Source organism: Scophthalmus maximus, chromosome 14 (assembly GCF_022379125.1).
Source record: "Scophthalmus maximus strain ysfricsl-2021 chromosome 14, ASM2237912v1, whole genome shotgun sequence".
NCBI classification, from domain to species: Eukaryota; Metazoa; Chordata; class Actinopteri; order Pleuronectiformes; family Scophthalmidae; genus Scophthalmus; species Scophthalmus maximus.
In genome coordinates this window covers 15,503,260-15,514,279 of record NC_061528.1, presented here as the reverse complement: position 1 = coordinate 15,514,279, position 11,020 = coordinate 15,503,260, and the positions used below count along the sequence as shown (strand labels likewise).

At 42.3% G+C, this 11,020-nt stretch overlaps 1 protein-coding gene and 1 long non-coding RNA gene across 7 annotated transcripts in view; one reads left to right on the top strand and one right to left on the bottom strand.

Annotated features, from left to right (window-relative positions):
* Positions 1-1,237, top strand: part of LOC118320508 — a 54,478-nt gene extending 53,241 nt beyond the window's left edge. For all 3 annotated transcript variants that reach the window (XR_004796336.2, XR_004796338.2, XR_004796337.2), the window contains one exon: positions 238-1,237. This is a non-coding gene — a long non-coding RNA (uncharacterized LOC118320508). The remainder of the gene's footprint in view (positions 1-237) is intronic.
* A 2,030-nt stretch (positions 1,238-3,267) lies between these two features.
* Positions 3,268-10,313, bottom strand: LOC118320506 (nucleolus and neural progenitor protein). Of its 4 annotated transcripts, none has more exons than XM_035651368.2 (14): positions 10,166-10,313; positions 9,741-9,986; positions 9,568-9,619; positions 8,728-8,942; positions 8,163-8,243; positions 7,126-7,216; positions 6,802-6,956; positions 6,592-6,680; positions 6,207-6,335; positions 5,973-6,050; positions 5,469-5,779; positions 5,193-5,251; positions 4,869-5,065; positions 3,268-4,752 (listed from the first exon to the last, which is right to left on the bottom strand). In XM_035651368.2, the coding sequence occupies exons 1-14, from the start codon at positions 10,202-10,204 to the stop codon at positions 4,425-4,427; spliced, it is 2,070 nt and encodes a 689-aa protein (XP_035507261.2). In that variant the 5' UTR covers positions 10,205-10,313; the 3' UTR covers positions 3,268-4,424. The 4 variants fall into 4 exon arrangements, with proteins under 4 accessions (XP_035507261.2, XP_035507262.2, XP_035507263.2 ...); XM_035651369.2 differs by having other exon boundaries at positions 5,193-5,245; XM_035651370.2 differs by having other exon boundaries at positions 8,728-8,831.
* Positions 10,314-11,020: the final 707 nt, after the last annotated feature.

The window sequence follows — 11,020 nt, the reverse complement described above, 5'->3', positions numbered from 1 at the left end:
ATCCATCCATCCATCCATTTATCTATCTATGTATCTATCTATCTATCTATTTATCTGTCTGTCTATCTATTATATCCATCTATCTATCTATTTATCTATGTATCTATCCATCTATCTATCTATCTATCTATCTATATATATATATATGTTTATATATATATATAGATATATATCTATATATATTACTGATTGTTTTCATCATCAAGTAATTATGTGGTCTTTAATTTGTGTTCACAGCTTCCCAGTGACCATGGAGATGTTTTCAGATGTCTTTTCCTTTTTCTTTTTGTTCATCCAGATGTCCAAAACCAAAAGCTGTTCAGTTTTTTTATCATAGAGGACAAAGAAAAAAACAGAATACATTCAATTTTGAGATGGGAATGTTGCTCGTAAAATTACTCAAACTCTGGTCAGACTGTTGATTGATGAATCAACAAATGACTTCACCTCTTAACTTCTAAACTGGGGAATGTTTGACAAGGTTGGACTACGAGTTTTTGATATTATATAGAAACTTTGTGAGTGGACGCCTAGAATTGTACAATATGCACCAATATTTCCAGACCTCAGGATTTGCAGAATGGTAAGATGTGAGGTCAAATACAGGTTGCCTGTAGTAGACTGGGTTAATATAAAACAACCGATATGGCCTGTTAACAATAAAACTATAGCTAAACCAAAGAACCTTCATTTTTGGCTAAACATTAACACTATACACAATAAACCTGTAAGAGTCGTCTGTCTACAGTTTTCAACTGTATGTTCTCCAAAATGCTAACACCTGGGTCCACCTGCCTTTTGTAACTCTTACCCTGCGTGAGCGTGTAAGATAAACTTATGTTATCCAATGATATTATCTGAACAGCCTGGCTGGTGGATAGGTCCTGTAGAAATACAGCACACTTTCTGTCTACAACGCATACATTATTTTGACAGATCATTTATATTGAACTGATTTTATTTTGTCTTAAACTCTATGCTGTAACGTTAAGACAGGTTCAGGTTTCGGTAACAGGACAGTGAAAAGCCAAAGACACTGTTAAAGATAATATTTGGCCTAGATTCAGTCCTATAAAAAAAGGATATTAACATGGGGCTTGTTGTAAGGTTTATGTAGTCGACTGTGTCTGACAGGAAATGTATTTTTTTTTATTGCACTACTGTAATAGAACACCCCGTGACCCTGAATGAGAATAAGTAAGCATTGAAAATAAATGGTCGGATGTTAGGGATACAACTGGGGCCTGTTTCAGATCATATTTGTGGGGTTGAGTAAATACTTGTCACTGTTGCTCTCCTCTCCCAACAGACTTTGTTAACACGTAAGCCCACTGGCCTCAAACAGGAAAATTAGTATAAAGGTCTGCACATCAAGCATACTGCTACTGGTTACTTACACTCCTTTTCCATCTTAATTGCAACAGGGGAATGGTGCACACATGAACAGGATGTTTCGGGTCTCAGCCTTCTGGTGTAAAGCACTGGTGAGGGGCCACTTTGTGCACAGGTGATTTGTATCGCTCTGGAGGTTTTTCCTCACATGTTCTTGGGCACGGGCATGAAAAGAACATTATTCTTCTACAAAGATTGATGTTATATTTGCTCCCAGTGTAAAAAACTCCCTTACATCTATATATGAAGAAGCACAACCTACATGTTGGACTTCATATCATGGGGAGATTTCTGCTCAGTTCTCAACCTGACTTGTAAGATAAACATTTTTTATATGTAGACATGATATTAAATAACCTACTTTTTAATATATTGAACAAATTAAACGTACTGGATTTAGTGTCTTGCTCTCGCTCAAAACAGAAATATAAAATATTGCATTGTCCCCCTTTAGCCTTAATGAGGATTTTGACACTGCACTATTTCTATAATTGTTTTTCTAATTTATTCATGGCCTCCTTTGTACAATGTTATGCTTTAAATCAGAGTTATTGGAGAACTGGCTGAGTAAAGAATGACACCACAAGTTTTCGATACACCACGTTTGTCACCGTGGGCTCTTCCTGTCTCTGTGGAGGTAATGGCCCAGTGACCCTAAATCGTGTGCCAAACAAAAAAAAAGCAGAGATTTCAAATGCCCAAACCCCATTCTCCTGCTGTTACTAAGAAGGGAGGACAATAAACTGAAGAACAGCATATTGAGAGGGCAGACGTGCGAATTCTTACTCTTCTTTTAGGGTCATATTATGCCCACAGGCCCTGACTGATGCATTTGCAGAATCCCCCGGAGAGCCATCCATTCCAACAAATATCTGTGCAATTCCAGCAACAAACCAAACTTCGTGGAACCATCTGTTTACAATTATACTGTATTAAAAAATCTCTAGGCTGACAGAAGCCGACAGACACGGTGCCCCGCAGTCTACGGTCTTACCACTCATAAGCACTTAAGACTCACTGCCCCAGCCAGATAACAATGCAGGCGCTGAGAGTGCATAGTTGAAAAAGATATAAATCATTACGGAGCCCTTTCAGACCAATGTACTAGAGCCACTATTCATGTGAGTTTAGAGGGGGGTTTTTTTATAAGTAGTGCATCTGATTATTGTGAGTCCACAAGTTTGCTGTAATTACTGACAGATACGTTTCAACATTTGACATCTAATAACTGCCCCAGGCAACAAAATGTAGGCTCACATAAAACATCCTATCAACATATAAGTGGCTAAGTAGGTGAAAAGTGGCCACGGTTAGAGGACGTTAACATCTCTTCATAAACCAACAGCCCACAGATACTGGGACTCGCACTCTGGTCCAAGTATGTCGGTGACATTATATACAGTCAGGATTAAATTGACCACTTAAACATCTCTGTGAGGTAATGCTATAATACGTTTGTCAGTCTTTAATTTACAAGGTATATTTAAGGAGGAAAAGATCTGCAAGATAACAGGAGCGCTGGTTTTCTCAACTTTTTCTCTCTCATATCTGGTCCCACGAGGAGACTTCCTTTCCTGCAGATGGGAGGATGGTGCTGCCTTTGTCAGAGGATGAGAGATGGTGAGCAGAAAAAAGACACGTTTCAAAAACACACACTGCTAAAAAGTGCAGACAACTGGATGGTTTCATCGAGCTGCCTGTCAATACCCTGCCCGTGTGTAATCTGTTCATATCAGCACTCACTCTCTATAGGCTCACATTTAGTTCTAGGGAAGACTGACAACTCTGCCTACTCCAGCTACCTCTTCCAGGGGTATTACAATTTACACAGTTGAGGGAGTCGTTCCATATCCAAAGAGAACAACACTCTGGGAATTATCATTGATTTAGTCATTTATTGTCATCTCCACCAGGTGGAGTCAGAAATACAACTACAGCCTTGACGAGAGGCTCCATGTCCTCAGCTGGTGTCACCCAAAAACCCTTCTTAGACATCTGAGTTTATCCGTCTCATCTACAACTTAAACTTGGCTCATTTTATTTCCCTGTGCAGAACAAAGCATATATGCTATCACAATGAAATCTTAACTGGACAGAACAAGTTAATTCAACAGTTGTACTAAATGTATTTCACTGTGCGTGTGTGAGTGTGCTGTATAACCAGCAGAAGTGAGTGCGTGAAAGACGCTAAAGCCACATTTAGCGTTCAGTACCACAAATCTACAGCTTTGGTCTAAAGGAGCATTGCTAATTTCATCTTAACATGCAAACCTTCTCATTCCTCCCTCATTTCAAACGTTCTTTAATTGTTTAAAGGTGAAATATTAAGCTCATATTCAAGTTCGTAATTCTAACCCCCACCTCACAATAAACCCCAGTCTGCTGTGATTGGCCAACTGTGACATCACAGTGGTCCAGAGCCAGGCTATGGGGTTTGGCCAGCCCACAAAAAAACGACAGGGTGGTCTTTTTTTCACAGTTCATGGGCCTGTAGGCACCACAGATACCCAAAACACTGAAAAGGTGATTTTTTCATATTATGTCACCTTTAAATTATCATTGAGGTCCTTGTAAATAATGCAAACGGGGCCACATTGTATGATATTACATATAATGTACTATACTTGAGCCCTGAGCCAAAATGGTCATTGGCAACACTAGATGTTTTCTCCATTTAAATCTTTAAATATTTTCATATTAGAAACTGGATACAACAAAAGTTGAACTGAACTGAAAAAGACACAGGATCAATAATAAAAGGTTTTGTGACAGCAATGGTACAAAATACCCTGTTCTGTTGTCAAGACAATTGCAACATCAAATCTCTTTACTTCCTGCTTTGAAAATAGCACCATTAAAAATCTATTTTTGCTGACTGAGGTCTGTTAGTCATGTATGCTGTACCAGACTCTCACCTTTAAACCAAGCATCAGTTCTTCTAACACGTCCTGACTAGAATTATTATTCTTGACCAAACCAATGTGACACAGTGTATTTTGAGCTCAGCTGCACACAGTCAAATTTCCAAAGGGTCACACTCCTACGGAGGCGAAAATATCATCTATGTCATCATGGTCGTCAAAGTCAATGGTCTGAGGTGTTGCCTCATGTATGGTCTGGGTACTTTGTCCGTCTTCTGATAGCTCACTCATCCACCTCCTCTGTGTCTTCAGGCGTTTCTTTTGCAAACCAGTCTTGGCTGTTGAAAACCTAAATCGACTCCTGAGTGACTGAAACAGCCTTCTCGGACGAGCATTTCTCCTCAGCGCAGCAGAGGAGCGGCAGGTTTTTGGCGCTGAACCTTGAGGAGAAGCAGCCCAGAGAAGTTCCCGTCTGAAACTCTGCAGCTTCCTCCGGACACTGAGGATCAGGACATATAATATAAACATTAATATTTAATATTACAAGCAACTTTGTCGCATAATATCAAAGTGGTTTTACCTCAACATTGTTATATTTTGTGGTGCTACCCTTACTTGTAACCTGCAGCCTCTAGGCACGCCATCCTGTGGCACTTCAATCGCAGGAAAGTTAAAAGGCGTTTTTCCTTTTCCATCCTTTGGGACTTGCACCACACAATCATTTCCTCTAGATGTGCTGCCATGTCTGTGAAAGAAGTCGCTTCTCTCGCTTGTTTCTTGAATGTTTGCTTCTCGTCAGCCTTGTGAGTTCCCTGTGGGAACGATTTGCCCATGGGCACCGATGTTATCATTAGATAGGGCGATAAGGTGACAGCACTCGAAAATGTTATATTCTCTAAAAAATAATGAGTAAACAAAGGATCTGATTTGCTTACATACCTCTGTTAAGTTCCGGAAAGCCTTCAGAAATGGCTTCATGTCTGTGTCATGAACTATTGCTTGGGAAATTAAGAAAAAGAAAAAATCAGTATTGTAATTACCATTGAACAATTCCAACCTTTATGATTATAAGAAAACTGCACACCAGTGGAACATTAGGTTGTGTTATGTTATCATACTCATGTCAATGAAAACATTCCTTCAAGCAGGGCATCTGACTGCCCTGAGTGAAGTGCATCATACAAAATACACATCAATGGATAAAGCTCCACACACCTCTTTCAACAGCCACACCCAGGTCTTCTTTAACCCTCCTCGTCTGTCCACTCTTCGTGACTCCAACTCCAGAAGATTTTTGCTGCTGCTGCTGCTGTTGTTTTCCCTTGTGGTCTTTGGCATGGGAGCCATACTTTGCTTGTTTGGACAGTAAAGCTGCATGAGAGGGACCCAGGAGCTGAGCCATGTCCGCCGGCAGGGAGAAGTCTGTGAGGAAAGGCATGGGGTGGCCCTGAGCCACTTCTCCGAGGAACTCCAGGAGCTGCTGGTAAAGAGCGGACAGGCTGACCAGGACGCCACGGAAAATCACCCTGATGGGGGGGCACAAAGACGGTGGATTAAGACCACGTAGGGTGTTTTTATAGACGTCACATTACATATAATATCAGATGCAGGCTTTTCTGAATTTTGATGCAAATTTGGAGCTGCGTTGTACAAAACTACCTTGCAGAGAGCAAGTTCTAATTCTGCAACAGGGGCAACAGCGAGCAAAAAAACACTCACCATAGACGACTGAGCATGCTGGTTATCACCATGTTCAAGATAATAAACTCGTCCCATTTCATCTGCTGCTTTGAGAGTCTGAAACAAATGTGTCAAGGGCACGAGGTGACTCGGAGAGGGCCACGAGAGTAGCACGCAACTCAAACAAAGGGATCCACGTTTGCGATCCACATACGAGGTTCTTCGGTGAGTTCCGCCACATGACTCGATCAGGAATGACTGCGGAAAGGATACGTGAAAGCTCTGCTGCAGCGACTCAACGTGCAGCTCATCAGCTGGGCGGCTCCCAGCACTTTGAGACAGAGCCACTCGAGCGTGGGCTGACTGGGAACATCACACTCGCCAGTCCTGATGCTGACTCCTCTAAAACACACACACATACACACAAAAACACACAAAAACACACACACAAACACAAAATTGCATAATCACTTCCAAAGACATTTTCTTGTACTTTAAGGAAATTACGTGAAGGTGCCCGAACTCCTATAGTGGAGTTTTACCGGATCTGCAGCAACTATTTTACGCTTGATTCAATTTCTTTGCCTTTTTTTCCTTTTGACCCAAAAATCAAATCGTAAGAAAAACATCGTATCACACTGACACAGCGACGCCTTACCTTTGAATCCTGTTGGGACACAGATCAGTCAGCTCCTCCAGAGCCTCATCCAGCTTCATGGCCTTCAGCCTGTTGATACACTGTTCAACCTGCGAGAGGTGAGACAAAGTGTGAGACAAACAGCTGAGACAACATGGACACGGTCTGCCCCTACACTGGCCCGTGTCGCCCATCACCAGGAACCAAAGCGGATCACGCGGAGACCCTCACCCGCTCCAAGCCCTTGAGCGTCTTGTTTCCCCTGAAGCTGTTGTTGAGGACGTACTGCAGCTCGTACAGGAGCCGCACCTCCGTCTGGAGAATCTCACTGCGGATCAATTTCAGGACGTTGTTGTTCTTGACCAGCAGAGCCGCCACGTTTCTATCTGCGAAGCGGCAACGACACGCACACGTCAACAACTCCCCGTATCACATGGGGGGTGGATGCGGCGGACCACGCACCGGGCGACAACACCACACCACGCGGACTGGGAGTAACAACACGCAGCAAAGTGAAATATTCAGCTCATCGTCGTCACGTCAAATACACCGCACCTGTCGCTGAGCTGAAACGAATGCGGACACTGGAAACAGCCCCGGGACGGGCGACGTTTACCCTGTTCCACGGTCCTCCTGCCATGCTTCTCTGCAGGTGGCGAAAAAAAAAAACACACAGACACGCGGAAGTCCGGCAGCCAATAGAATTCGACTACACAGCTACGTCAGAGCTCGTGTTAAAGGCACAGCGCACAGAGTAACGTAAACTCACAGCCGGGGTTGCTATAGTAACTAAAGCATCCTGAAAGCTACAAAAAAAAAAACTTGACCGAAGACGAAGAGCCTTTCCTATGCACGGCATCTATCATTAATATTATTCTATGATTTTATTTTCCATACTGTGCCTTTGTCTAGTCTGGTTATATGTTTTCTAGTTATACGTACTACTGTATATTTTTAGCCAAATATTCATAGATAAAAGATACATTGTGCACTTTGGTTACTTGCACTGCTCCTTTCCACATCAACCAGATTTAAAATGTGAAAATTATATTTAAATATTCACTATCATGGAACAAAAGAGTACATTATTAATTTCCCATCTCAGGCTATTTACCATATCTGCTGTGTATTGTATCTTAAAAGACCTTTTACTGCAGTTTGTTTCCAGTTATTTCAACTGCTTATTTTGATATTTTCACTCCATTTCAGCGTTTTTAACGTTTACCTGAAAGGGACTTGTACTGCCGAGCCAAACGCCGGTTTCTCTCAGCATGCCGAACTTGATTCACGGTGATAAAATGCTAATTCAGTGTCATTTTTCAACGTCACTTTGTTGTGGAGCTTTTCACCTAGCTGCGGATGACCTACTGATGCAAATGACAAGCGACGGGGGCTGAATGTTAAACGTGTTTAGCATAGTAGTTTAAAATATTGACCCCATTGAATTGTCTAAAATTTTCTATTCAACAAACACAACAAAGGAAGAACAAAAAAAGATGACATTAATTAATCTCTGCTCCCTGTTTGGTTATCCAGGTGACGACTTGTAAGTTGACTTCCTCCATCACAGACTCCTCTGACCTCCCCTTTACCTTCAGCCCATGGCTGCCTCCTTGTAGCCAGAAAACCTCGGTTGGAGCTTTCAACTCTGTTAGCATCCTGTCAAAAAGGACCTGAGCAGAGAAAGGAAGCCGAATCATTTTAGTGTGACACATCATCAAAAGAAAAAGTCCTACACTGCACAAGCAATGACAATTGATTATTCAGAATACATCATGTCTAAAATGGCAGGACTGGATTTTGCAGAATAAAACCTATACGGGCTGTGTGCAATTTTACATTGTACATATGAAACAGTAGGGGCAAACTCCACAATAACATGCAACCGATCATTACAGCAAGGCAGGAAATGTATTACTTCACTGTGCAAAGCAGGAGTACTAACACAAAGGGAAAATACCATAGATGTAGTATATGCAGGATACGAAAATGTAATATAATCTGAGCATTTACTCAACATCTTGGTATTTGGGAATTTGAGGTGTATTATTTAATTACACACACATATACATTTAAATAAAATCTTTAAATGATTGAACTCTATGTATTAAATTGTAGTCAGCCTAGTGCACATATCCTCCTCCCAACCGTCCTCACCCTGTCACACATGTTGTCCTCGGTGCCTGACACGAACAGCACGGGCACGTGCTCGGGCAGCGCCCGGAGGACTTCACTCCGCTGGCGATGGGCGTGCGTCTGTCCTGGGGGATGCAGAGGGAAAGACAGGCAGATGACACCCTGCACTGCACCCTCAGCTCCATCGCTCAGCTGCCTGGCCAGAGCTGCAGCCGCGCGACTGCCCAGTGACCTGCCTGTGGACGCACACACCTTTCAGAGACAAGCAATCCCAAGCACTCAGTGCTACAATACTCTATTTTAAGAAAGCAGAACCCATTCTGTCAGTCAAAACCCACCTCTGCACCTAGACTTTCAGCCCCCTGCCTTCTGGTTGTCACTTCAAATACCCACTTAGCTGGAACCAGCAGATATAAACACTCCTTCACACCCTCAGCCACCTCACTACAAAACTCCAAAAGGAAACAAGAGTGCCAGCCTCACCACCTAACGTCACTCGTAAATGCGGCTTCTTAGTTTAATTTTTTAAATACTTTTGCATTATTCTATTTTATTTATTTTATTCTACTTTTGGCAGTACCTAAACACAAACTACTTACGATGATGTATTTATTCGCGGGGTGTGTCCTGTGTCTCCTATTGTTTAAATGTACAATATTCATTTTACAGGGGCAATAGCTGATTTCGGTAAGTGAACCTAAAAAAAATCAAATAAATGTCATTTTTGAATTTCATTGATGTGTTTTGAAACTTGCCTGGTTTAAAAAAAAAAAGAAAAAGAAAAAAAAGTTGCAGTACATTTTTATCGTAATCCATAGACATGCGCACGTGGAGGCCACGTTGATCGGCCTCGCTGCTCACCTCCGATGAATATGTGCTCGATGTGAAACCTCTCCAGTGACTTCATGTAGTCCTGTGATGGAGGGGGACGACAAATCCGCTTATTGATGCTGCTGAATCATACTTTGGCACAACCACAGAAGTGATGGTTCAACAGCTGACCCGCCGTGTGTCGGGCGGCTGGCGAGGCTCACCCACACGGCACGGTACGCCTTCGCCCTGTGAGCCAGGTTGGGGCCTTTGCAGGTGAACCGCAGGCAGAGGAAGCCGCTCGAGGCCAGGGCGTGCGCCAGGGACACCAGGTGCGGGGCGTTCATGTCCCCGCCGGCTCCGTGCGTGAGGACGACGGCGGTGCGGACGCCGCGTTTCCCCTCGGGGGCGCCGGGGACACACACCGCGGCGTCCACGTGCTTCGACCCGAACGGCACCTTGACCGTGTCCTGGACGGGAAGGAGCAGCGCATCACTGTAATAGAGCAACGCATCTACATCTGATCGTTAATGAAACTGACTAACAAGCAAACACAAGCCAGTGACTGTGAGTTAAAGGCTGAAGTTAGTGTCACACCGCGCTCGTTAGTGTAATCTCTACCTTACGAACTGTGAAGTTCAATGTTTACCTCGTCAAACTTCTCCATTTCTTCTGCGGTTTCAAACATCGCGTGTCCGCCGAGGAGCGACACCCAGCGACACCCAGCGTCTGGGAGGGGTCATTACACCTGTGCCAAACGACTCCGACCTCAGTGGGACATGTTCCCCAGTTGTGAGACCGAGGCCCGATAGACAGGATGAATGCCCGAATGAGGTCTCGGTGGTCAGTATAATATCCTACGTATATACGTATATATACGTATATATATACGTATATATATATCCTACGTATATATATATATATATATATATATATATATATATATATATATATATATATATATATATATATATACACACATATATATATATATATATATATATATATACACACATATATATATATATATATACACACATTACAAGAACTACGCTTTCCAAACGCAGCTACTAGAAAAGGGAAGTGGGGAAAGGAACTGGGCACTTGGATACCAAAATGATAAATGGGATGAGAGTCTGGACTGTGGGTTATATCCACATGTTCCATGAATGCATGTTGCTTTTTATTCATTTTTTATTTCACATGATATTGATTATTCAGATAGATCCACATCCAGTTTTAATAATTTCAGGAATATTCTGAGAGGTAAGGAAGCTAAGAATGGCACAACAACACTTCCTGCCATATGTACTTATCAGGGCAAAGAAACAGATCCTTTTTGTTTTGGAAAAAGAACGAATCTGAGGGAGTTAATGGTTAGAGGTTCTGTGTTTTTTCACCTTTGTTTTCAATTTATTTTGTTATTAGGTGGTTTAAATGGAACAGAACCACTACAAACCATGCTTTGTACTTTTTGAAAATTATGATTCATTATGAAAAATAT

Bases quoted from the DNA above. Each gene is read 5' to 3' on its own strand.
- LOC118320506 (XM_035651368.2), bottom strand. From the start codon at position 10,204: ATGTTTGAAACCGCAGAAGAAATGGAGAAGTTTGACGAG. The intron at 9,987-10,165 runs GTAAACATTGAA...CTTCCCGTCCAG, and splicing joins AAATGGAGAAGTTTGACGAG to GACACGGTCAAGGTGCCGTT. The intron at 6,957-7,125 runs GTGCGGTGTATT...GCCGCTTCGCAG, and splicing joins TCGTTTCAGCTCAGCGACAG to ATAGAAACGTGGCGGCTCTG.